The following is a 25,337-nucleotide window of genomic DNA, read 5'->3' as shown; positions in this document are numbered from 1 at the left end:
GCTGTCAGGCAGTTATAATTCTGGGAGGAAATTCCACATTTGGAAGGAGAAGGAAGAAATATTTATCTAGCAGTTATCAACAAAACAGGTGCTGTGTGAGCACGGAAATACTAGAATAATATGGATGGTGGGGAATGGGCAGAGTGCAGCAGAGGCAATCACAGGAGAAAGAGAAATGTCTCTTGTGCCTCTCCAATTTCTCACATAGCTATCGCTTCCACACACCTAGCATATATGTATATATCAAATAGCGTGTACATATTTTTGTTTCAGAGTAACAGCCGTGTTAGTCTGTATTCGCAAAAAGAAAAGGAGGACTTGTGGCACCTTAGAGACTAACCAATTTATTAGAGCATGAGCTTTCGTGAGCTACAGCTCACTTCCTCAGATGCATATCGTGGAAACTGCAGCAGGCTTTATATATACACAGAGAATATGAAACAATACCTATTCCCACCCCACTGCAGGACAGTGGGGTGGGAATAGGTATTGTTTCATATTCTCTGTGTATATATAAAGCCTGCTGCAGTTTCCACGATATGCATCTGAGGAAGTGAGCTGTAGCTCACGAAAGCTCATGCTCTAATAAATTGGTTAGTCTCTAAGGTGCCACAAGTCCTCCTTTTATATTTTTGTTTATATTTTTATATAATTAGCACTTATATGCTATTGTGAATCATGCTCTAAAACATCTAAGATATACATTATTGGTTATATAGTCTATTGCTTTATAAACCATATATAAAAGCTCTGTGACACTGATATATACACTTGCTATATAAACAGTAATTGTTACAGCAGCAATAAGGACTTCTGCCTTGTAAAACCTTAGAGGAGATGGTTATTCAGGCTGCTTTAGGTAAATCACATGATCAGCATTGAGGACATCTTTCATGCAAATGCATAGAAAGCAGTCTTAAAAATCATCAGGCTGAATTGGAGCCCCTTCCTTGATCCACTCACACACACACTATAGAATCACTTAAGGGTCACCCAGGGTTGGACTGGGCTACAGGGAGCTGTTATGTATAAAAGTATTGTGGCGTTCAGGGTTGACACAGCAAAACTGGCATAGCAGCCCCTTACCAACCTTCTCTACATGCAGCACTTGTGTCTCAGGATCTCTTGCCATCATCAGCTGATACCTGTAGTAGTTAATTGGCAAAACATTAGACTAGTGGTTGAGAAATAGCCAGGATCAACCATAGAAATGCACCCAGGTGAATCAATTCAACATGAGGTTCACCTTGCTTGTCTCAAGTGGAGCATTTCCATATACACCTCACTTCCTCTCACTTCTAGGCCAAATATAAAGCAAATCAATGGTGAAGCAGTCCTGAATCCAAAGGGTACCAAGTATCTCAGGTCCCTCTTTCCAGTCATGGATCTGTAGCTAAAGCCTCTGCATTGGTGGCATTGCCTCACTCAGAAAAATTAGAAAATCAAGTCACAGAGTGAAATAAACTAGTTTCATCTCAATTCCCAGAGCTAGAATGGCTCTTCCATGAAAGATCCATTTGGGTTAGCTGTTCCAGTAACTAAGAATATGTACTGCAGGTTGCAACAGGAGCTTCAAGCCAGCAGAAGGATAGCACATGTGGAGTAGTTAAGGAAATATGCAGGGCCCTGCCTAAATATTTGACCTAGAGTTGCCACTGACTCTCTAGATCCGGGGTGGTCAACCTGTGGCTCTGGAGCTACATGTGGCTCTTCAGAAGTTAATATGCGGCTCCTTGTGTAGACACTGACTCTGGGGCTGGAGCTACTGGTGCCAACTTTCCAATGTGCCGGGGGGTGCTCACTGCTCAACCCCTGACTCTGCCACAGGCCCTGCCCCCACTCCATCCCTTCCCGCCCCCTCCCCTGAGCCTGCCAGGCCCTTGCTCCTCTCCCTCTCCCCCAGAGCCTCCTGCACGCCATGAAACAGCTGATCAGGAGGTGCGGGGAGGGAGTGGGAGGTGCTGATCAGCGGGGCTGCCAGTGGGTGGGAGGCACTGGGAGCAGGGTGGGGGAGCTGATGGGGGGCTGCTGACGTATTACTGTGGCTCTTTGGCAATGTACATTGGTAAATTCTGGCTCCTTCTCAGGCTCAGGTTGGCCACCCCTGCTCTAGATGTTCTCAGTCCTGAGTCAGCAAAGATTCTCTTTGTGTGGATTGGAGATTTCAAAATTCATATACTTTCAGTGGCAAGTGTTTCAGTGGGCAAAGAGGCAAAGGGGAACTCTTAATGTATTTCCCAAGTGACTTGCATTTCCATTTGGGAGCTAACTGACCTCTGGGATACTCTTGAAAACCAGTACATGGGTGAGCAGATTCCAGGCACACCCGAAAGGAATCTTTAAGGGTACTGTGCAAACTTGACTAGGTCCTTGGCCAAACAACAGAAGCCAGGGGAGTAGAAGACCAACTGTGTCCACTGCTTGGATGGCTGGAGGAGTGGCTTCATTGTCAGAGTGCTCAGGCCTGTTAAAAGAATCCCAGAGAAGAAGCTCTAGAAGGGCATCAGAGCAGCAGGGAACAAGTAGGGAACCATAAAATGCAAAGGCTATGGATTGGGCTTGCTGTATGAAATGCAGTCCCAAGAGGAAACAATAGGAGACTTTGAGCCCAAATGAGAATTCAGAGACCTGGAGTGTATAAAATATCTGCCCAGCTTCCATGCTTCCAAAAACTAAATGTTGGTGGGGTTTGCTGTAGTACACAAACACACACGTACGCATGCCTCACTCCCACAAATACAGGATCAATACTCTACTGTCTCATGTAGACTGGCATTAACCTATCCAACAGTGCAATTATTTAACTAAGATCTGCAGTATTATGAAATTAAAGCTCTAGAAAAGCTTCCTTACACATTTTAAAGCATCACTGCCTTTTCCTTCATGTCATGCTTTGATAATTTTTGGTCAGAATCTCACACCACTCTCCTCAGTGAGATTCAGATATGGGAGAAAGGCCCAAAATGAGGAACACATGCATTTTAGAAGTGAACGTGACTAAAACTGATATGGGATTCATGTCCCGAAAAGTAATGTTTCCTGTAACCTTAGTTTCTTCTTCAAGTGCTTGTACATGTCCATTCCAGTGTAGGTGTGTGCGCACCCCGAGCACAGTTACTGGAATTTTTTCCCCTAGTGGTGTCCATCGGGTCAGCTCTGGTGCCTCCTGGTGCTGCGCTCTCATAGCGCCAGTATAAGGAGCCCTGCTGACCTTACACCCCTGCCCAGTTCGTTCTTACCACCCATGACAGTTGCTGGGACTCCTCTGGTTGCTTCAGCAAACTTCCCAGGGGTTTATCACTATCTTTCTAGTGTAAATAGTTAATCAGTTGTTTGTAGTTAGTCAGTTTTTAGTTATATTAGTGTAGGACCCTTCCCTGATCAGTTAGCGAAGTTCATCTGCCCCCTGGTGCCGGGGGATGCCTCAGCTACCGGGCTTCAAGCCTTTTGCTTCCTTTGGCAAGTCAATGCTATTGAGCAACCCGCACTCAAGCTTTCTCAAGTTCTTGGGAGAGGCACATAGGAAGGACTGCTGCCAGATCTGTAAGAACTTCAAACCTTGCACAAAAAAGGCCAGGAAGTGAGATTGAAGGTCCGTCTCATGGAGGAATCTCTGAGACCCGCTTCAGAGCCGAATTGCTTGGACTCGGTACTGAGTAACTCGGCGTCAGTGCGGAGCACGCTTGCCACCAGGCGGAAGTCTCGACACCAGTACCTGGCTCCAGTGCCTAAGAAAAAAAAACAAGAAGCAGCTGGAGAGTGCTCAATCCCCAGAACCAAATTTGGCCAGACGTGGAGACTGGGATAGAGTGAGATCCATGCCAAGCCACTCTTCCACCTCAGCACCTCAACACCTGGTACCGGCAACTCCGGCACCTATACAGGCTCCGCTGACTCTGACTCCGGAGGCACCGACCTCGGGCAGGCAACATGGCTCCAGTATGTTTATGGTGCTGTCAACTCCTGAAGCATTCGCAGCAGCCGAGGACCTCCTTTCATTCCCAGTCTCTCCGTCTTTGGCGGTGCCACTGGGTACTGCCCAGTACCAGGACTATTTTCTAGGGGAAAACCTTCCTTGATAGCCTCATTGCTGGCTTCACCACTGCGGCACCGATCTCCAGCACCAACAGGGTCCACACTGCCCTGGTTGCATCACCGAGACTCCTTGTCATCAGAGTCGGAAATGGGGTCGTACTCCTCTTGCCTTCACAGCCGCCCACGCTACTCCCTGAGGCACTCCTACTCCTCTATTGCCCCAAACATAGGGATGCCACCAAGTGCATGACCCTTCTGGAATCTGTGGTGGTTCCCTCCAGCCCAGGGATCTCTCTCAAGATGCTCCTACTTGATGGCTTCTGAGAGCAAAGCACCACCAGTGCGTTTCCAGGAGACTCCTGATCTGGACTCTGGTACTGAGCCTGGTACCGAACTTCAAGAGGAGGCCCCATGGCTCTGGGGCAAAATGGAAGGAGAGGTGGAGGCTCCCCAGCTGGTGCTGGCTTCCTCCTATTCCTCCCTGGATGAGGCTGTGGTGACAGCTGGTGTGTCTCCTCCCCAAGATAACCACAAAGCTCTCCTGGTGGCCTCAAAGCGGGTGGCCTCAAATCTGGGCATCCAGGCAGACGTGGTCAAGGAGTCCTCTCATAGCCTACTGGACATCCTGATGGCAGTGGGCCACTCAATGAAGCTATCATGGACCCAGTTAAGGTGTTGTGGTAGACCCCCACATCCCTTCCTCCAACGGCAAAGCGTACAAAGCAGCATTATTTCATGCCAGAGGAGGGTTACGAGTTCTTACACTCACATCCCACTCCAGGATCCCTGGTAATTTCAACTGCTCATGAAAGAGATTGGCAAGGGCAGTCGGGAGCAATGCCTAAAGTGAAGGACCCCAAAAAACTAGACTTCTTTGGCAGAAAGGTGTATACTACAGGAGGGCTGCAACTTCACATAGCAAACCAGCAGACACTACTGGGATGCTGTGACTTTAATATGTGCAATGCCATCCAAAAGTTTAAAGACTGGCTGCCTCAAGAAGCCAGACAGGAGTTCTCTTCGCTGGTCGATGAAGCAAAAACAGTAGCGAGGGCCTCCTTTCAGGCAGCCCTGGACATGTCTGACTGTGCAGCCAGATCCAGGCCTTAGCTGTAACCATGTGTAGGAGCTCATGATTGCAGTCGTCTGGGTTTCCTCAGGAGATTCAGCAAACCCTCAGAATCTCCCTTTTGAAGAATCTCGCTCTTCTCGGAGCAAACTTGATGCTAAACTCCTAAGGACTGCAGGGCAACCTTGACATCCCTGGGGTTGTATACCCCAGCAACTTCTAGGAAACATTACAGGCCCCAGCAGGCAGACCAGTACTTTGCCCGATCAGACCAGCAGGACCCACAGAGGAGAAAGAACAGGCAAGGTGGAGCATGCTCTTTCCCTCTGTGTCGGGAAGCAATTCATCTGTGGGAGTTCTGCATAGCACATTCAATCCATCTCGTGGCTTTTCACCTCCTGGGAGCGCAGAACCAGCTGGTGAATTTCCTCAGCAGGTCCTTCTCCACTCACCATGAACAGTCCCTGTGGCCGGACATTGCAAGGATCATTTTCCAACAATGGGGAACTCCCCCATTAAACCTACCCGGATCAACAGGAAATGCCACCAGTTCTGCTCTCTGCAAGGCCACAGCCTGGGGTCTCTCATGGACAGTTTCCTGCTTCTGTGGACAGATCATCTGTATTACACCTTTCATCCTTTCCCACAAGTGCATGAGGTTCTAATGAAGGTCATTCTCATAGCCCAAGCATGGCCAAGGCAACATTGGTTTGCCACCTTGTTAGGCCTCTCAGCAGAGGCTCCACTTCTGCTTCCTTTGTATCTGGATCTGATCTCCCGAGACTACAGTCAACTGCTCCATTCAAACCTCAGCACCCTCCATCTGATGGCCTGGAAGTTCCATGGCTGAATCCAGAGGAGCAGGCATGCTTGGAGCTGGTCTGTAAGGTCCTGCTAGGCAGTAGGAAGCCCTCCACCAGGACCAATTACTTGGCAATTCTCCATCTGGTCTTCCCAACACGGAGTTCTGCCCTTGTGTTCCTCTTTGCAGCTTATTTTGGAGTACCTATTACATCTGAAACAACAAAATTTGGCTATTTCTTCAGTTAAGGTCCACCTCACAGTGATTTCTGCTTTCCATCCCCCAGTCAACAAGCAGTCTGTCCTCTCGCATGAGATGGTTATTCTTTTTCTTGAAGGCCTAGAGAGGTTGTACCCCAGGTTGTACCCCATTTCTTCCTGGGACCTAAACCTCATCTTATCAAGGCTTATGGGTCCCCCGTTTGAGCCACTGGCAACATGCTCATTAGTTCACCTCTCCCGGAAACTAGCCTTTTTAGTGGCCATCACCTTGGCCAGACAGATTTTGGAGATTCGTGCCCTCATGTCGGAGCCCCTGTATATGATTTTCTTTAAGAATAAGATGCAGCTGCATACGCACCCAGCCTTCCTTCCAAAAGTGGTTTTGCAATTTCACTGCAGTCAAGCTTTCTACTGAGTTCTTCACAAAATCGCATTCAAACAGGGAGGAGCAACCTCTACACTCTTTAGATGTTAGACTAGCCCTGACGTTCTATATACAAAGGACCAAGCCATTCTGTAGATCTGCTCAGCTATTCATAGTGGTAGAGGATTCTCAACTCACTGTGCCGTCACCCAGCAGGTCAGAGATGATGCCAGCTTTGATCTTTGCTGTCAGCATGTTCCTGAACTCCAAGTCCACCTCTTATGCAACTGCTTGGGAGTCACCTACATTGGAATGGACATGTGCAAGCACTTGAAGAAGCAAAAACAGTTACTAACCTTTCTGTAGCTGTTGTTCTTCGAGATGCGTTGCACATGTCCATTCCAAGACACGCCCCCATTCCTCTCTAGTCAGAGTCAGCTGGTAAAGAAGGAATTGAGGGGGCACAGGGTCAAGAGGGCCCTTTATACCAGTGCTATGTGCATGCGGCACCAGGGGGCACCAGAGCCAACCCGATGCTACACCACTAGGGGAAAAAATTCTGGCAACTGTGCTTGGGGCGTGCACACACCTACACTTGAATGGACATGTGCAACACATCTTAAAGAACAAGAGTTACAGAAAGGATAGTAACTGTTTTTTCATGGGTCTGCTTGTTTTGATGCAAATAATTCTCAGTAAGAAAAGGTGAAAGAAGGATTGTTTGGTAAGGAAATAAATTTGCATCTGAAAAAATATTGATTTATTTGTGAGATTCCTAGGAGAGAAGACCCCACACAAAGATTTTGAAGCAAATGATGGGATAAATACCGTATCACAATATATATGAGGATATAATAATGCAAACGGTAGCATAGGGGGAGAGCGGGAGAATATATTTTCCTGGCTAGGAAACTATTGACCATCTGAAGCCAGGGAACAGGAGTTCAGAAGGATATGAAATGGGGAATTTCTTGGTTGACACAGGTAAACTATTGAAAGTGTGGAGTACGCATTGGAATGGATTGGCTTCTGCTCCCATTGAAATCAATAGGCAAAACACTTATTTGCTTCAATGGGAGCAAGATTGGTTCTGAGGAGGTATAGTTCAGCTGAGTTGATTAATCGAGTTACAGACACAGTTAGATAATCCCATCTTTGTAGCAGACTCACCATGCTAAAGCCTCGTTACAGCCTGACATTCGTGTTATAGGTGTGCTTAGAAACAGAGCCGAAGTGCTGGAAATTCACACGTTTAGGAATCATGTGTTTACCATGTTTTGCATTGAGTCAGTCACACTACCTGCTATTACCTTTTTAAAAAACCTATAGTGGAGTAAGAGATCCTTAATTTTGTATATTTGTACAATCCAGACTAATGCACTTGCATTGAGAAGGAGGTAAAATGGGGAAGTGCAAATGGAGGGATATCAACAGGCCTCTGCTTCATTTGCTCAGAAAGCTCAATTGCATGATGTATGTGGTCATCACACCCAGCAGTTCTCTTTCTACCAATCTCATCAGGGATCTCGGGGATCAAAACCCTAGCTGTTTGCCATACCAGATGGGAAGGAAGCTTTCCCTTCAGCCGCGTTTATCTGTGCAGATTATTGCAAACCTGTGACCCTGATGACTGGCAACGGTTGCTAAACCTTTTGCTTAAATCCTAGATGAAAGAATTTGTTATTTGGAGAGGCAGAGATGAAAACAAGTGGTATAAATTTGTACCACATTGGCGTACACTGCGGGAGAGAGGAAGTGCTTTTGCCAATAATTTTGCAAGCTATGGGACAGATTCACCACTGCTTTAAGGAAGTGCAATGCCTGAAGACAATGGAGTTGCACCCACTTACACTAGCCACTGATTTGGCCCCATGCATTCTTTGTCTAGTCAACTGCAAAGTAACTGGAGAGGAATAAAGGCTCATAATAAAAGTATAAGCCCTTCCCCGCCCGGTCTGAATTAAATGATCTTTTCTGACACAGAGTTTTGAGCCGTATACTCTAATCTCACAGCACAAGCAAGCAATTAAATGTTGCCAATGACATGTTCTTGTCTCTGCACGTTGATATGAGACTATGCCATGTTACAGTTTAAAGTAGCCAACACATATACTCTAAGAGAAAGCGGAAATATCTCTTCAAAAACATGAAGCATCTCCAGGGGCTAGGAAATTGATGAGTAACCAATGGGCAAAAAAAACAAAAGTGCCATTACAATCTTTTTAAATGAAATGTTAGAATCCCTCTCAATGACAATAAATTCTTGGCATGATGAATTAAAACACTTGACTGCCCCAAGTATGATTTAAGAAATAAAGTTAAGGAGTTACGGTTTTTGGTGTGGCATTTAGGGATTTAGATGAATGATAAGATGTGGAGTGAATATCATGAAAACATTGCCTGATAGTACAGTATATGAGGCTGGGAATTGTCTCCCAAAGTAAGGGGTGGAACATCACATGGGACAATTGAAGCTAATCTGGACAAATCTGTCACATATACTGGACTAAATGATGCCCTCAGTTGCACCCTTCTGGTCACTGGGTTGCCTGGATCATATTGAGGGAAAACTTAGACCTGCTGTAGGGAAAGATCTTAGATTGGCTGTGGGTGGAGAATACACTGTGATAAGAGGGCCACATCCCTAATTCCCATGATTTTTGGTGTTCAATTGAAATGACAGTCACACAGTTTAATTCTCATGTCTGTCATGCTGGAGATGTAGCCATTGTATGAGCTTTGACTTTGTGCAGCTGGCCCAAGAATTTTTGTGTGTTCAAATATCCTTTGTAGTTATTCTTGCAAATTGTTTAGCTGCCATGTTTGACCAGAACAAGGAGCAATAAGTTTAAACCTCTCTTATGAAATAATAATCCTTTGCCCTTCTCTAGCACCTTCCACCTGAGAATCTCAAAGCACTTTACAAACATTAACGTATTAAGGGTCACAGCTCCCATGTGAGGTGGGTCAGTATCATTATCCCCATCTAATATTTACAGGTGGAGAAACTGAGGCATAGAGAGATGAAGTGACTTGACCAAGGCCAGCCAGGAGGTGAACGCTAGAAAACAAGAATGAAACACATTTCCTAATTCCCAGCCCTGTGCTCAGAGATCAACTGTAGCTGAGTGGTTAGAACATGTGGCAGGGAGCAAGGGAGAGTTGGGTTCTCTTCCTGACTCTGCCAGCGACTTGCTGTGTGACCTTGGACAAGGTCCAGATTTTAAAAGGTATTTAGGCATTGCTGTGCTCAGTGATGCAATGCCAAACAGATTTAAGAGCCTGCATCTCATTTCAAAAGGGAGTTAGGCACACTTAGGAGCTAAAATCCCATTGACAGTTGATGGAATTTAGAGTCCTACATTCCTAACTTCCGAAAATGAGATATAGTCTTCTGAGTCAGCTAGGCTTTGCAATGCTGAGCACAGCAATGCCTAAATACCTTTAAAAATCTGGGCTGAATCTCTTTCATCCTCTGTTTAATTGGGGATAATGATCATGCCCTTTGTAAAGCATTTTGAGATCTATAGATGAAAAGTATTGTTTATGTCCCAAGTTTTGTATTATTATTAACAAAACCATTCTTCCTCCCCCAGATCATGTCTCCAGAGATTCCAGAAAGACCTGGAACTATTCCAGAGAGCCTCACTGAACTGAGCTTAATTTGTTAAAAAAAATTTTTGTCTGTTTATTTGTTTATATTTCTCTCTCTCTCTGGTACTGGGCAGGTGAGAAGCCCCACCAATGCAGCATCTGTTGGCGCTCCTTCTCCTTAAAGGATTACCTAATCAAACACATGGTGACGCACACCGGCGTGAGGGCCTACCAGTGCAGCATCTGCAACAAGCGCTTCACCCAGAAGAGCTCCCTCAACGTGCACATGCGCCTCCACCGTGGGGAGAAGTCCTACGAGTGCTACATCTGCAAGAAGAAGTTTTCCCACAAGACCCTTCTGGAGAGGCATGTGGCTCTGCACAGTGCCACCAACGGCACGGCTGGCTCAGCAGGCACTGGTACCAGGGCTGTCCCTGCCGGGGTGGTGGCCTGCACAGAGGGGACCACGTACGTCTGCTCTGTCTGTCCAGCTAAGTTTGACCAAATCGAGCATTTCAACGACCACATGAGGATGCATGTGTCAGACGGATAAGTAGAATCTCTGTCTCTTTGTTATGAACAAAAAACAAAATAGAAACAACAACTAAAAAGCTATGGCACTAGAATTTAAGAAATGTTTTTGTTTCCTTTTTACCTTTTTCTTTCTTCCTTTTTTTTCTTTATTTTTAGTTTCGTTGTTTTTGTACTACATGAAGAACTGTTTTTTGCCTGCTGGTACATTACATTTCCGGAGGCTGGGTGAATAATAGTTTTCCCGACCTCCCTTGGATGGTGGCCTTAAGGCCAGGTAGTGCTTCAGGAGCTCCACTGGTTGGATCTCTAGCTACTGGCCTCTAAATACAACCCTTCTTTACTACAAAAAAAACAAACAAAAAAATAACAAAAAAAAAATTTTAAAAAATCTTTTTTTTCTCACTTGTGAAGAGCACTACAAAAAAACAAAACAAGAGTATATTACGAAATCTACAAGGCCTACTGTCGTTTTAAGTACACCGTTTGCAGTGTTTCAATGGACGTAATTCACAATTCTGACCGCTCTCGGACTTCACAGTATCCAGTTAGAACTGTGGAATATATCACTATTGGTTGAACAGCAACCAGACGAAACAAGGCCCTGCTGGTTTCCACCGTTTGTCTGCTTTATCTTTCTCTCTCTCTCTCTCTCTCTCTCTCTTTCTCTCTCTCTCTCTCACACACACACACACACACTCTAAAAGGGCTGAGGAGAGGGCTTGGGTTGGATGGTGAAGTGTCCCTTCAGGATCAGGAATAAGAATCACAGCTTCTTCTCCTGGATCCTGCTCCATCCCACGCTCTTTAGCTCACCCTCCCATCCCGCTTTCCCCTCACCACCACCACCTTTGAGCAGACACCAGGAAGATTCAGACAACAAGCAACGGTGGCTTTCTTTTGTAATTTATTCAGTGTCTTCGCTGAGCCCAGAGCCTCAGCACAATCAAGAGGGACTTTCACGGAAGGCAAAGAGAAACGCAGAGAAAAACAAATATTGAGGTTTGCAAGCTGCGAGTGGAGGTACAAGAGAAGGATTAGTTCCCACAATCTTTGCAAAAAAACAAAACAAAACAAAACAGTTGCATCAGGATTTATTCTTGTGGAAGAAAGAGGAATAGAGGGTGGGTGGGTGGGAGGGGATAATTTAAAAAAAAAGAGTTCTTGGGACTTTTTTAATTGAAAATTTTATAGAGGGGCAAAAGTGACGTTTACCAGATAGAATGCTGATTTTTTTAAATATATTTACAACAGTATTTGTGTAAAAAAAACAAACAAAAAAAGTGAGATTGCTAAAAGTAATTTTTCTTTGTTTTCTTTTTTGTTTTGCGTACACTGCCACTAATATCTTCTCTTTTATTATATATATACATATATATATATATATATGTGTGTGTGTGTGTATATATATGTATATATATAAACTTTTAAACGGAGACTGTTAAGGTTAGCTAACCTGCTTCCAGATAAGAGGGAGGGTGGGGGGAGCGATCCTGATTTTTGATTTAAAAAGAGGAAGGACGTTTCTTTATTTTCTATTTTAGTAGTATTGTTTTTTCCTTTGTTTTTTATTGTTTGAGAATTACCTGGGTCTGTGGGGGCATTGTGAGGTCATCTACTATAGTCTGTCCATCCTGCAATAGCATTTGAACTGCTACTTTGTTTGGATATTTGGTTCTCTTTTGGCTCTTATCAAGGTCCTGTTGTTTATTTTTTGGTGTTCCAGTTAGGATTTTGTTCCTATTGAAGGGAGGTTCATTGTGAGAAGCAGGTTTTCTAGCAATGTTCATTTTGCCTCTGGAATGATAGAATTTATAGTCAAAAAGTATGTAAGATCCAGAGGTTAGGATTTCCCTTCCTTGTGGTCACTGGAGAAGAATTAATCTGCTGTACTGCTGTCACACTTCCATCTTGCTCACTACGGATCTTCCATAGCTGTGTGGAAAACGGATCTCCCATTAATTTGTACTGATGCCAAAATAGCTTTCTTTCCTTACAATTTCAAATAACCTGCCCTTCCCTCTCATTTGCAAAAATGTCAAATCAAAGGACATGACTTACATTCTTTGTGCACCCAAAACTGCAAGGAATGCAGAATCAGCATTTAAGATTCCTGATCAGCATGTATGTCAGTATATTTATTTTGTTCTGTTGTCTCTCACCTCTCACATTACTTCCCTCCATAAAGACCTTTGTGAGAATTCCCCCAAGGCAAACTCTCAAAGTACTTGGGTTCTTTACTTCAGCTGGAACAGTGTCTGACGCTATCTTTGTATTGTTTGAAATCCTTATCTAGGATTAGCACCCGCTGCGCTCTGGACTTTATATTTTAGGCAGAGAAGCACCTAACAATAATATGCAAAGAAAGAATGAAATAAAAAGAAGGAAAGAACAGAAAAATAATTTCTTTAGATTTTAAATGGGTCTGTATTTAAATTAAACTTTCTTAAGTTTACAAAACTTTGCTTGTAAAATCTGAAAATTTCCAAGTCATTCTTTCCAGACAACTTTCTAAAAAATGAATCAGTAGATTTTCTCACTAAATGCTGAGTATTTCTTAAGCCTACAACTTCTATTTCAGATGTCTGTAATTTAGCACAGGTGACTTAATTGCTGTGGGTCAGGTGTATACGATTACTGACTGAAGGGGATACTGTCAGATACTTTAGGCTCACAAGATCCTAAATATGAAAGGCATGATTCTTAATTACAATAAGATGGTATAAAGGGACTTCAAAGCAGGCTCAAATGTAAATAAGAACCAGGCCCTATTTTTTTTAATTTACATATTTCTGTTACCAGTTGTTTTTAGAAGTGACATATTTGTATCATTCTCCAATATTTTGACTTGGCTACGAAAGGAACGCAAGTTAATTAGCAAATATTATTCTCACATCTATATTGATAATACTGATGCTGTCATGATGAACCAGGAAGTGAAAGAGAGAGAGCCTAAGGTACAAAGAGCAAAAGTTAATGTCTGCCAAATAAAGAACCCGCTAAATCTGTACAGGAAAAAATGTTCCAACGACAATGGGGGGAGAAAACTATACAAAAGTATTTGATGGTGTCCCTTGGAAGTAAAATTAAATGAAATCATAGGACACAACTTTGTCTCATGAAAGATTTCCCACACCTTTATAGTTGTAGCCTGCCCATTCACCAGCTGAGGCCTGGAGAAAAGCTGTTTAATTTGCCATTGAGAAATTTCGTGAAGAAGCCAAGACATTGGATAGTTGCAGTGTGAGTCTGATGTCAAAGGAGATACACCAGAGTGTGTGAGATCAGGATTTACATCCTCAGACTGTTGAATTTAGACAGAACAATCGTGTTCAGATTAGACAGCTTCCATTTTCAATCTTCCCTAAATCAAACAAGCATCATCTGCAAAGTACAGATTTATAGCAGGACCTCATCAATTCTCACAAGTGAATTAAAGACCCATTGTGAATGATTAAATTGTGCTAATTAGAGAATAAGCAAGGAAACAGATTTTAAATAGATAAGAGGTAAGGGTAATGCAGCCCCAAATGAGCTTTAACTGCTTTGACAAGCAGTTTAGGCCAAGATTTTCAAAAATGGTTGCCTTAAATTTAAACTGATTGTAGTATATTATTAGGTTCAGTAATAAGTGGCCTGGATTTTCTAAAGTGGTGAGCACCCTGCTGCTTGGCTTTAGTAGTAGCTGATAAATGCTCAGCATTTGAAAATCAGGCCACTTATTTCAATGCCTCGTTATGGAGTCAGGAGCCTATCTTTTAGGCACTCATCTTTGAAAATATAGGCCTTGTTTTTTAATTATTTCATCATGCATGCAAGGTCACGCCCATGGAGAAGCAGGGTGGCCCACGCTGTTCTGGAATTACCAGAATATCCACTGTTCTGGGCATGCATCAGTGGCCTCCCTACCCTGTACAAAGGGCCTTATTCTGCATTCCTTGGACCTGATTCTCATTTACCCTGAGGCACCTTTTAATGTAATTTACACCCACTTTAAGGCCCTTTTACAGTGTTAGAATGCTGTAAAATTGGCCTTTGGATAAATGAGAATTAGGCCCCTGTGCACCCAGAACTCCCATGGAGACCAAATGAAGTCAGCTGAACATATAGGAAATACCATTTAAGATCTGACCAGTATCCTGTCTCTGACAGTGGCCAGTACCAGCACCTTCAGAGGAAGGTGCAAGAATCTCTGTAACAGACAATAATGGACTAACCTGCCTGTAAGGGAAGCCCCAGTTAGTCAGATATCTGTTTAAGGCCTGAATCTTGATGGTTCCTTTCCCTTAATTTTGTGCTCTAGCTAATATAACAGCCAAAATTCTCATTCACCTATAAATGTCTAGTTCTTTTTTTTTAATCCTGCTAAGCGCTTGGCATCAATAATATCTTGTGGCAGCGAGTTCCAGAGGTTAATTATTATTTGCATAAAAATATTTCCTTTCCAGTATTAAATATATTGCCATTGTCCCTTTATTCTTGTATTATATGCAAGGGTAAATTGGAGGACCAGATTTACCTTCTCTCTGCCATTCAGTTGAAGTCTGCCTCACTGAGAGATTTGAATGTGCAAGGAATGCAGAACCAAGCCATATATCTTTGTTGAGAAGTAAGGAGTGAACAACTGTTTTGTGTGTAGGTGTGAATTAGGGGGGGTGTGAATTAGTGAGGGCCTACTGTAATTATCTCTTGCAAAGGAGGTGATGGCACAACTTGTATTTCATGAGAGTTGTCTGGCAGGTAGTACAGTGGGTGAACCCACCAGCTTTACACCTCTGGAGACTTGAATAGGATGAGTTTCACCTAATGTTTGTCCCAGTCACAGAACTCTCACAGTTTGGCACAATTACTAGTCTCTCATAAGGGGAGGTAGAGGAGTGGAATAGGTGCGGGTATTTTGCATGAAATGCTTTGAAATAGTTTGCACAGCAGCTGTCTCCATTATGCCTGCTTCTAGCCAATGCTTTTCGCTGCACTCAGATTCACCCCAAATTTGTGATGAATTTCTACTGGAAGGAGAGATGTTTTTGGAAAGGCAACAATAGCACTTAAGGCTGCCATGGATGCCCTCAGAGAATTAGATTTGCACCAAGATCAGCGGCCAAGCAAAGTCCATTTTTCTTTGTTAATTGTTTGTATTTTTTTAATCCAAAAGAGACATGAGTATAACCACTATGAGCACAGTCCCTCATTTCTTGCATACCCAAACTCCTAGTGGAGTTTGAGATGCCCACTTAATGCTGGATCATTCACTTTGCAAGCAGCAAGCTTAGAAAACAAACCTCTTGAGTTCAGTGGGTATTTTCCACTGGGACAGTCTTCTCTTAGGGGTGAAACCAAAAACACTGAAGGAAGAGACACAAAAGAGATTCATTTCAAGATACTTGAATCCAATCTGATGTGTGAAACATCCAAACCATGTCAAATATGGCCAGCCCCTCAGGGTATGTCTACCAAGCATTTTGTCTGAGCAGGGCTGAGTCTCCCAACCCACAGTGATAGACTTGGGCTTGACGAGCATTCTAGTGTCTAGACAGCACTGAGGGCTTGTCTACACTACTGCAGTGGGTCAATTCAGCTAAGTGAATTTTAGAGTGCTGCTAGCCCAAGTCTGTCAACCCAGCTGGGAGACTTGCTCCCGCTCGGTCCCAAATGCTGTGTGAACACACCCTCAGTGTCCAAGGCTGTAGGTCTGTCATCATCCTAAAGCAATCTGCACCGCTCCCTGCTGAAAATGACTCCTGCTCAGCAGGGCGCACCCCCAGCCCTGCAGTAAGTTGCCCAACCCTTCCTTCTCCCCATCCCTGCCTACATCACAGCATTGTCTATCTTAGCGGTTAGGAGGGAGCTTCCCTGTTCACAGTCTCCCTTCTCCTTCTTAAACAGCAGGGATTGTCACTGCAATGGCACAGATCTCTTTCTCACCTGCTTTGCTTCTCCACAGTGCCTAAATCCTGCTGGTTTTGTCTGCCTCCTCCTCGGATTTGCCCAATCTCACCCTTCCACAGCAGCACAGATGTGACTGCTGACTTACAAAAAAAAAACCATGTGGTCTGAAGAAGGAAAGATGCATCTTATTCATACAGATTAGCTCAACCCAGAGCAAAAGCCAAAGGAAAGCAGAAACTCCTTTTAGCATAGAACTGTCAGATATAATCATTCACCATGACACACACCCAGGCTAAGAAGCACCTGTCTAAAAACGAGGCAGCCTCACTCCCTCGTGTATTATTTTAAAAGTAAAAGGCTGTTTGTTTCATTGTGCTTGCAGTGACAGTGGAGGGAAATATTTAAATAGTGTAAGACCATCAGAAACCGAGAGTTCTGGGGCTGGAACTGATGACAGGAGGGAAGAAAGAGGCAGGGCTTTGTAATCTGATTATCCCTGATGTTGTTATCTATTCAACCAGAATATTGTCTCTACAAAGAGGAGGAAGTTTTAGGAAACCATTTGGACTAATTCTGACCTCTCACCAGTGTAAATCGGCAGTAACTCAACTGACATCAAGGGAGCTACACCAGTGTGAAACTGGTGTGAATGAGAGGAGAATCAGACTCAAAGTTTTATATGTGAAAACTTACCAACTCTAATATTTCTAGTTATTAAAGAGGACACTGTCAGGTAGTGTTGGTCCAAAATGTAGGTTCTCTAGTTTAAAAGAAAACAAAATAATGTTTTACAAACCTAATAGAAATGTTCTTGTGGTACTGTTTAACAGAGTCAAACAGTATTTTTTTGGTTGCATTTAAACAGTCTCCAGCAATGGTTGTTCCCCACACATCGCAGCCCTGTGCTAGTGCATGAGAACCAGAAGGTGGAACTGACGGTTGTCACTGCCCCTGCCATGAATGAGGTGAAACTAAATAGGAGGGAACAAGGAAAAGTAAATTGGAATTGTAACATTCCTGCAGGCTAATAACTTAAGATATTGTTAGTAACACAAATATGAATATTTGTATGTTTGTTATAAAGTAGGAGGGGGCCAAACTCAACCCCACCGTAACTGCAGGGATGGAGTTGGCCAGTGGTTTTTAATCTCACGGTGCTCTCCCTTCAGTTACCAATTGAAAACTATCCAAAATAACAACAAAGGAGACAAACTTGAATAGTTTCAGAGACTTCTGATAATGTAATGAGTGCAATTACCATGAGAATCCACCTTCATGGTTTCTGAAGTTAAAAATACGATCCTATGTCTACAGCCTAAAATTAAATCTGTTTCCTTATTGCCATTCCCTTCCCTGCACTCAGTGAAATGAGCTTATAGGCCCAACAAGAAATATACTAGGAAAGCACCTAATGTTTCTTTAATGCACATTTAGCATAGCAGAGATCTGATTATCAATAGCCCCTGTAACCTCTACAGCCCTTTGTCTTGAACTGGACTCTGCATAGCAGGATACAGCCATGCAGTGAAAACAAGGACCCAGTCTCCTCATGAGTAAGGACTGCCAGGGAGAAATGGGAGACAAGAGGAGTACGAAATCAGTGTGAGTGGGGTCAGGAAGGAGGAGTGTCTTCCGAAGCGTACTGTTAATTTAGATTTTAACTCTCAGCATTACACGTTTGTGCTTAAAATAAAATTAAATTAAATTAAAATAAAACCCACCCTAGCACTATGATTCAAAACCTAGGGAAAGTAGGATCAAGTGGAATGTTTCTTGGGGAAGCAAATGTATTGCAGCCTTATGTAGAATTGCTGCCTTAAAACAGAAATCCCTCTGGGGAGGGTGGAGTGTCGTTATTTTTTGTATCGCTATATAAATAGATCTGATTTAAAACATTTATTTATGTGAAATGCAGTATTTTGTGTTTTCCTGTTCAAGATGTGTGGCAGCACTTGGGATGGGAGGGGACAGACAAGCTGTGACAACTTCATCAGTGGGAAAGTATCAGCGCTAATTAAGAAGTATCTTGAATCTATTTGCACTGCATTCTCAGTAATCTGTTAATTTCAGTGATGGCTCCAGGTTTGAGATCTAAAATAGTCCTCTTGTCATTTTCTTGCTCTTGACATTGTCTCTTCATAAGCCACTACAGGACAAGTCTTGATCTCTGACAGAACTCCCTTGATGTTAATAACTTGAGTACAGGCTTTGAGATTTGGCCTACTCACTCAAAGTCACCAATCCCAACAGAGTTGATGAGAGAGAGAGACTCCACTGAAAAGTTACATCCCTACTTTTATGAAGATTTCCTTTCTTCCTCTTTCTTTCCTACAAGTCTTTATGTTAAATTCAGGCCTTCGTTTACGCCAATTCAACCCCTTGATGTCGGGATTGTACAGGTGTCATTGACCGCAGACATTGGCCCTTTGTAGTATTCAGTGATGACTTCTGCTAGGAAAAATGTAGTGTCCTCTCATAATCTTCGTACTACAGTGGATGTGTCACTGAGGGCCCAACATGCATGATACTTCTGTCAGATTAATCCCATGAGCTGCAGGCTCGTGTTTCCTCTTCTGGTGCAATGCAATTTCATTATCAGCTAAACCTTGCTTATGCTAAGACGTTTCAGACCTGTTTTTCAGCGATGGTGCAGGTGCACCACTGCTACCAATGATATCAGCGCTAGGGTAGGCCAAACTCAGGTGAGATTGTGGCAAAAACACCTGTGCATCGTCTCCTCTAGACCTTATGCTACTGGCAGCACTAGTGCAACTGCAGTAAGAAATTTCCTAGTGTAGACATTCTCTTAAAAGAAGAATTGCAGCAACATGCATTGTGTACATCTCCTGCAGTTGACTCACTGGTGATTTCCACCGTACTCAGTATTCAAAATGCTCTCAAGAGGTGTTCGTAACTTGGTTACACATTCACTGAACATGGACCCCAAAATGGGGCTTCACTGTTCTGCAGCTCCATGTTCCTTAGGAACAGCCAGGTATATGCTGTGATTCCTAGTTTCAACTAGGTACCTTGTCCATCTAGGTTTGCTTCTGTTCTCACCTCTAGTTTGCAGCACTGATGCTGTCAATATTTGTTGATGCTTGTGTTGTCTCAAAAATCACCCAAATACTGAATATGTAATATGAGATGGAAAAAGAATATCACGTTCATGAGGAATTATGACATAATCACACAAATGTACATTTCACTGAAATCCATTGCCACTTTTTCCTGTGATCTTTCAGTGAAGTCCTTAGTCAGTTTTCATTTTGTCTGAATTCTCATTGACATCAATTAGATCTTTGATAGAATGAGAACTGATTAAAGACTTCAGGTTTGGCTCTCTGTATATGGGGCTTTGTTTTGTTTTGGAGTGGGGAGGGTTGGACAAAGAGAGATGATCAGAAAAAGGGCTTAGAAAGAGAGGATGGTTGCAACTTTAACTATGGAGCCATTAGCATGACTTCGTAATACATTATGGACATATATGTATGTATACAGCATATATGCAGGTCTCTCTACTTTATAAACACACCCATTTCTGTGGGCCAAATGCTATTAAGTGGGTCTTTGCCCAAACAGGATCTTGGTTAAAAACTGAGTACTGACTCAGGATTTTGCCCAGTATATTTTCATGTGTACACGTACCGGTACTGCAGGGATGGCCAAGTGTGCCTCACAGCACCTCATGTGGCCTTACAGCGCTATCAAGATAGCCCAGCATTGCTTTCCTCACTGCAATGGAAATGTTCACACATGAAGGCTCTCTGCTCTGTAACTCTGCTCCCATGGTCAGTCGCTTATTTCCATCTGCTGTGGTCATGTCTTTGAGTTAATAAGAACAAAAATAAGTTACGGGACTCGAGCACAGCGGCAGTAATGGAGTTGTTTGATGCCTCCATCCCCCTAAAAAAGGATAGGAACTGAAATTAGCAAATCATCAAAAAGTCAACAGCATTTATGAGAACGAGGACTATGGGACTTTCAAGGTCCAGAATCTCTAAAGCCCCATATCAAACAGCTTCTTCTCCAGCTCTTGTAAGATACTATGCGTAGGCCTGTGCATACATGTACACATATATCTAATCCAGTCTGCTTGTGCAGTGACTAACAATCATTCATGAACTGTCTCCTGAAACCAAGGTGGCCTTTGCCAAAGTCTTTCCAGGAGTATGTGTTTTTACTGTGTCTAGCAGTCCAATCAACTATCAGGAGGAGGAAAATTTCAGTGAGCTATAAGAGTATTCTGGGTGTAGTTCGTGCATACATCAGACTGCCAAAAATCATGTCACGCTAGTTCATTTAGTGGGCTAAGTGAGAAAGTTTGGCTTTGGTCACCTACAGTGGAAGCATGATAGCCCTGAAATAATAAAAACCAATTTCTTCACTCCGGAGTTCTTTTGCCAGATTGGGGTTTTGCTGTTGTGACTTGTATAGATAGATACATAGTTTTGCTCATACAGAGTTGAGTAAATGTTATTTCTCTTCGTGTATCTTCAAGTATTGGTGGCGTTTTTCTTCCTTCTGTAAGTGAGGCAACAAATGCAACCATTTCTTTTTTCTTTTCTTTTGTTTTTGTTTTGTTCAATGTATGTTCATTGTCTTTCTATCGTTAAAAATGTCTGTGACTGTCACTGAAGGTATTTTTTTTCTTGGAAAAATATGTTATTTTTATTAACAGTAGTAGTGACTTTGTGGAAGAAGAGAAGTTGCTATTTAGCTCTGCTTAGTTAAATACAATACACTACAAGGCAGTATTTCTGAAAACTAGAACATACAGTACACTATATAACAACTTTACATCTCTATATATACGTAGTATATTCATTTTAAATTTTGCATCTGCCTGTGATCATAGAAAAATGATTGCTTATATTTATCATTCACCACCGACCTGCTGCAGCTATTTTGAAGCATTTAATGATCATTATTACAACTCTAGTTTGCTTTTTGTATTATTGGCTTGTGTATTGTCTTAACAGGTTTTCTTTTCTAGATATTTTTTTAATCAATCTGTTTAGCAAAATGTAGGAAGGTGAATGTAAAAAAAACCAACATAAAACAGTATTAGGCTCTACAAAAACTTCATGATTGTGTCCTATTATCCCTTTTATATCAGAAGAAAAAGCAATTAAAAAACATGAAGGAATCTGTGAGCTCTCTTCAAGGATATTCAGTTTCATCGTTTCATTTGGGGAAAGAACATGGCAGGTTTCCTTCTTGCCTTGAAGAATGGTGCCATGAAGTATCTTGATCCCTTCACTCTTCTCTATTCTGTTTCTCCAAAAATTTTCAAAGGAGCGATTATGACTTCCTTAGATTCCCCACCAAGTTAATGTTACAGTAGTGGAAACAAAATTCTCTGCTGCTGTCTTGAATGCGACCCGTGGAGTTTGATATGAGTCAGATAAAGAATTATCTTTGCCTGTTGCCATAAACATGTTCTGATCACAACTTAAGTGTCATCTTTGCCTTCCCCATTTTCAGATCTCAACAACCTCCAGTAGATATGAATGTCAGCTCAGGAGGTTTCATGCTTTAGTTTCCATGTTGGATGTTGTCTTTTCTAATTTTTGTGCAACACTCCAGAAATGCCTAGTTGGTTTGAAGTCTGGGCCACATCTTATTTTATCCAAACAGATTTACCTTATCCCCAAAGAGTTGCTGAAAAGATTTAACTGGAGAAAGGCTTAACCAAACCCCATATCCAAATGCTCCTGAACTCTGAGGAAGATTTGACCTAGAACCAAACTTGATGGTTCAGACCCATCTCTAGAGTCAATGCAACAGCCATGCCTCCATTGATTGAAATTACAGGGTGACTTTTCTTTTCCTTATTTTTTCATCAGATAATCAGTATTGATACACCAGATGGGCCCAAGCTGCAAGTCCAGATCTAAACTTCATACAAGTTTGGGGGAATTTAGATCTGTTGTTCTCTTTCATGCTCATCTCTCTTTGGGTAAGATTTATCATTCTCTCCTAACTGAATATGGCTAAAGTGAAGTGGATGGGGATAAAGTATCTATTGTACCTAATTTCTTCATTCTCTGTACAGAGCTGGTGGGAATGAGGGATAGTCCATCTAGAAGTTGTACTTCCTCAGATATGAGAAGAGTTGTGTCACCGTAAATCAGTTTACTTGGAACTGGTGTTGGAGGGAAAATGTTATCCTCAGGCTTGGTCTACACTTGCAACTTATGTTTGTATAACTACGTCACTCAGGGGATTTTCCACACCACTGACCACCCAGTTATACTGACCTAACTCCCAGTATAGACAGCGCTATGTCAATAGGATGTCACCATATCTACTGCCTCTCAGGGAGGTGGATTACCTAGGGTGACAGGAGAAGTCCTCCCATTGGTATAGGCAATGTCCTCACTGAAGCAGTATGGCAGCGCAGCTGCAGCATGTTAAGTGTAGACTAGCTCTTACTGTGTTTGTACAATAACAAAGTAGGGACTTCAAGCTTAGAGATCAGCAGGTATTGACATTCTTTACATACTCTATTCTGATCATCTAACGTATGCACTTCCGTGGAAACCAGACTACTACAACTTCCCATTTCTTTCCTTTCCTCATTTCCACTTGCAATTTAAACATTGCAGTCTTCCAGCAGCGATGTCAACATCCAACCTTTCTTTGTTCTCTGTGTATCGTTTTGACTCTTTGAGACACGAGGGGGAAGGAAGCAGCCTCCATAAAGCAATTGCGCAGGTAACAAACAGTATCATTTTGTGAGTTGAGGAGGCTTTTTTTTTTTTTTTTTTTCCTGACAGGCACCTTCTGGTCCAGTTAGTCCAAGGAATTACTGCTTGCCATATTCATAAAGCTAATTCCATTTCGCTAATGACACAGAGAGCACTGAGCCAAAGGTCCATGATTTCTCATCGCAACCTTTGCCTTGTCCTTCAGTTAGTTTCAAAATCATGTTTATTTTCCTAAAGAGCCTTTTCTCCCTGGTGTGAATGCCTGATCATTTAAGTAATTACACACCCATTCCACACTTTCTTCTGCTAATCCTTCGTAAATTTCAGTAACTCACTTAGGATAAATTATTAGTTACCGTCGTGTCTCTTGATTTGTTATCTTTCCTGTTGCTTTTATTTTTCCCAATGCATTTTTTTCTTTTTTCTTTTTCTTTCTTTCTTTCTTTCTTTTTTTTTTTTTTTTTGGCAAAACCTCGGTTCATTTTACAACTATGCAGTTTACAGTGTGTATTTTTAGGCTAAGAAGTGGTCTGACAAACAGGATGGTAACAGACCTGTAGATTATCCACACTAGAGATTGTACTTTTAGAATGTAGTGTGTATAGGATACAATTGCCTAAATGAAAGTGAAACTAACAAAATAACTAGCTGGTGAAAACTACTTTAACATATCAAGACAGTCATTTGTTATCCAGAAATCTTGCATTTGAGCAGCATTTTGAATTCTTATCTTTTCTTTTGTATTCTCTGTAGAAATGTAAACCAGAAAGATTGTGATGTTCCAAGGACCCGTTTTTGAACTAGCATTCTTTGTCATTCTCTTACTGTGCTGGTTTTGAAGATTTATAGACCCCTGGATTTGATACCTACCTTGGCATAGACATCAAGGAAAGCTATTATTCCAGTATATCATTCATTATTACTTTCTCTTTCTAGTTCTTAACTGGTTAAGTAGACCTTGTAGACTAATGCAAGCTGCAATCTCATGTTTCTATAGACTGTAGCATAGGATGAAGTGAGCTGTAGCTCACGAAAGCTTATGTTCAAATAAATTGGTTAGTCTCTAAGGTGCCACAAGTACACCTGTTCTTTTTGTATTCAACAGGCATCCATCTCAAGTTCCTTTTATTATTAATTATTATTATTATTATTATTACACAGCAGTTGAGTAACACAACAGGTTAAGTAACATTGTCATCACTAGAGGGAGCACTTGTACTAACAGAAAATAGTTTATGTTACTTATACATGGCTAGAAAGGGATTTTCTTTACAGATCTTCACTGTAAGGTTGGATAATAAAGGAGAGAAAGTTTCTCCTTTGGAGCCCCGGTACCAAAATGAGAGGTCTTGCACCAAAGAAAGGGAGACTTCCCAGGAAAAAGGAGGGCTTGCACACCCACACAGGGGCTTCTGTTCACCCATGCCCAGTTCAGGAAAAGAGTGATGCTTCTGCTCTGCTTTAAAAAAAAAATTTTAAGCTCAGAACGCTTTTTTATTGGTGGGGTGCAGTCACCTGAGTCAGGGCTACCATTGTTCATAAACAAGTTTCACTGCCTTGCAGTTTGCCTCATCTCCTTTTTAATTAATGTCAGGAGGTAGGTCAGCATTATCTGCAAACCTGTCAGATTATTCCTGATTTCTGATATGTTGTGGGTGCGCACCCCTGAAGTTTTGCTCTGAATTTCAGGTTCAAAGTCTCAAATAAAAACTTGGGGAACTCAGTCCTTTCCCATGAACTCCATCTGTAACCATAACTCAGCCTAGAAAACTGGGCAGTAGGAGCTAGTCAGCACAGAAAGGATGGGCATTCTTAGTCAGATTGAGTGGGATCATTACTTCCTATTGTAAGCTGCTCTGAGCACTACTTCGTGGGCCTCATTCTTCAAGCCTTATTCACGTGAGCATTCTCCTTGGCTTCTGTACACCCGCTCACATCAGAAAGGCAAACCTAGCCATATGGAATGATATAACCCTAAATATCAATTTCCCCTACTCTCTTTAGTATGTCACAGGACTTGCCTGAACATGGCCTGTTTCTGCCCAAAGGTGAACCCGACTGAACATTTGGGTTTCCCCCACCAGGCAGCTTTCACCTCATTCAAGGGTTTGATGATTAA

General features: G+C 42.4%; 1 protein-coding gene across 17 annotated transcripts in view; it reads left to right on the top strand.

The window, feature by feature from the left end:
* ZBTB20 (zinc finger and BTB domain containing 20) overlaps positions 1-23,677 on the top strand; it is a 663,010-nt gene extending 639,333 nt beyond the window's left edge. For 14 of the 17 annotated variants that reach the window (XM_073308794.1, XM_073308802.1, XM_073308798.1 and 11 more), the window contains one exon: positions 10,220-11,735. In XM_073308794.1, coding sequence (XP_073164895.1) covers positions 10,220-10,638 — 419 coding nt within the window. In that variant the 3' untranslated portion in view covers positions 10,639-11,735. Of the gene's footprint in view, positions 1-10,087; positions 10,151-10,219; positions 11,736-22,354 lie in introns of those variants that run through there. The other 3 variants (XM_073308823.1, XM_073308827.1, XM_073308825.1) reach the window with 3 other exon arrangements.
* Positions 23,678-25,337: the final 1,660 nt, after the last annotated feature.

Source organism: Lepidochelys kempii, chromosome 1 (genome assembly GCF_965140265.1).
Source record: "Lepidochelys kempii isolate rLepKem1 chromosome 1, rLepKem1.hap2, whole genome shotgun sequence".
In the NCBI taxonomy this organism is placed as follows: Eukaryota; Metazoa; Chordata; order Testudines; family Cheloniidae; genus Lepidochelys; species Lepidochelys kempii.
This window is presented reverse-complemented; position numbering and strand designations above follow the sequence as displayed.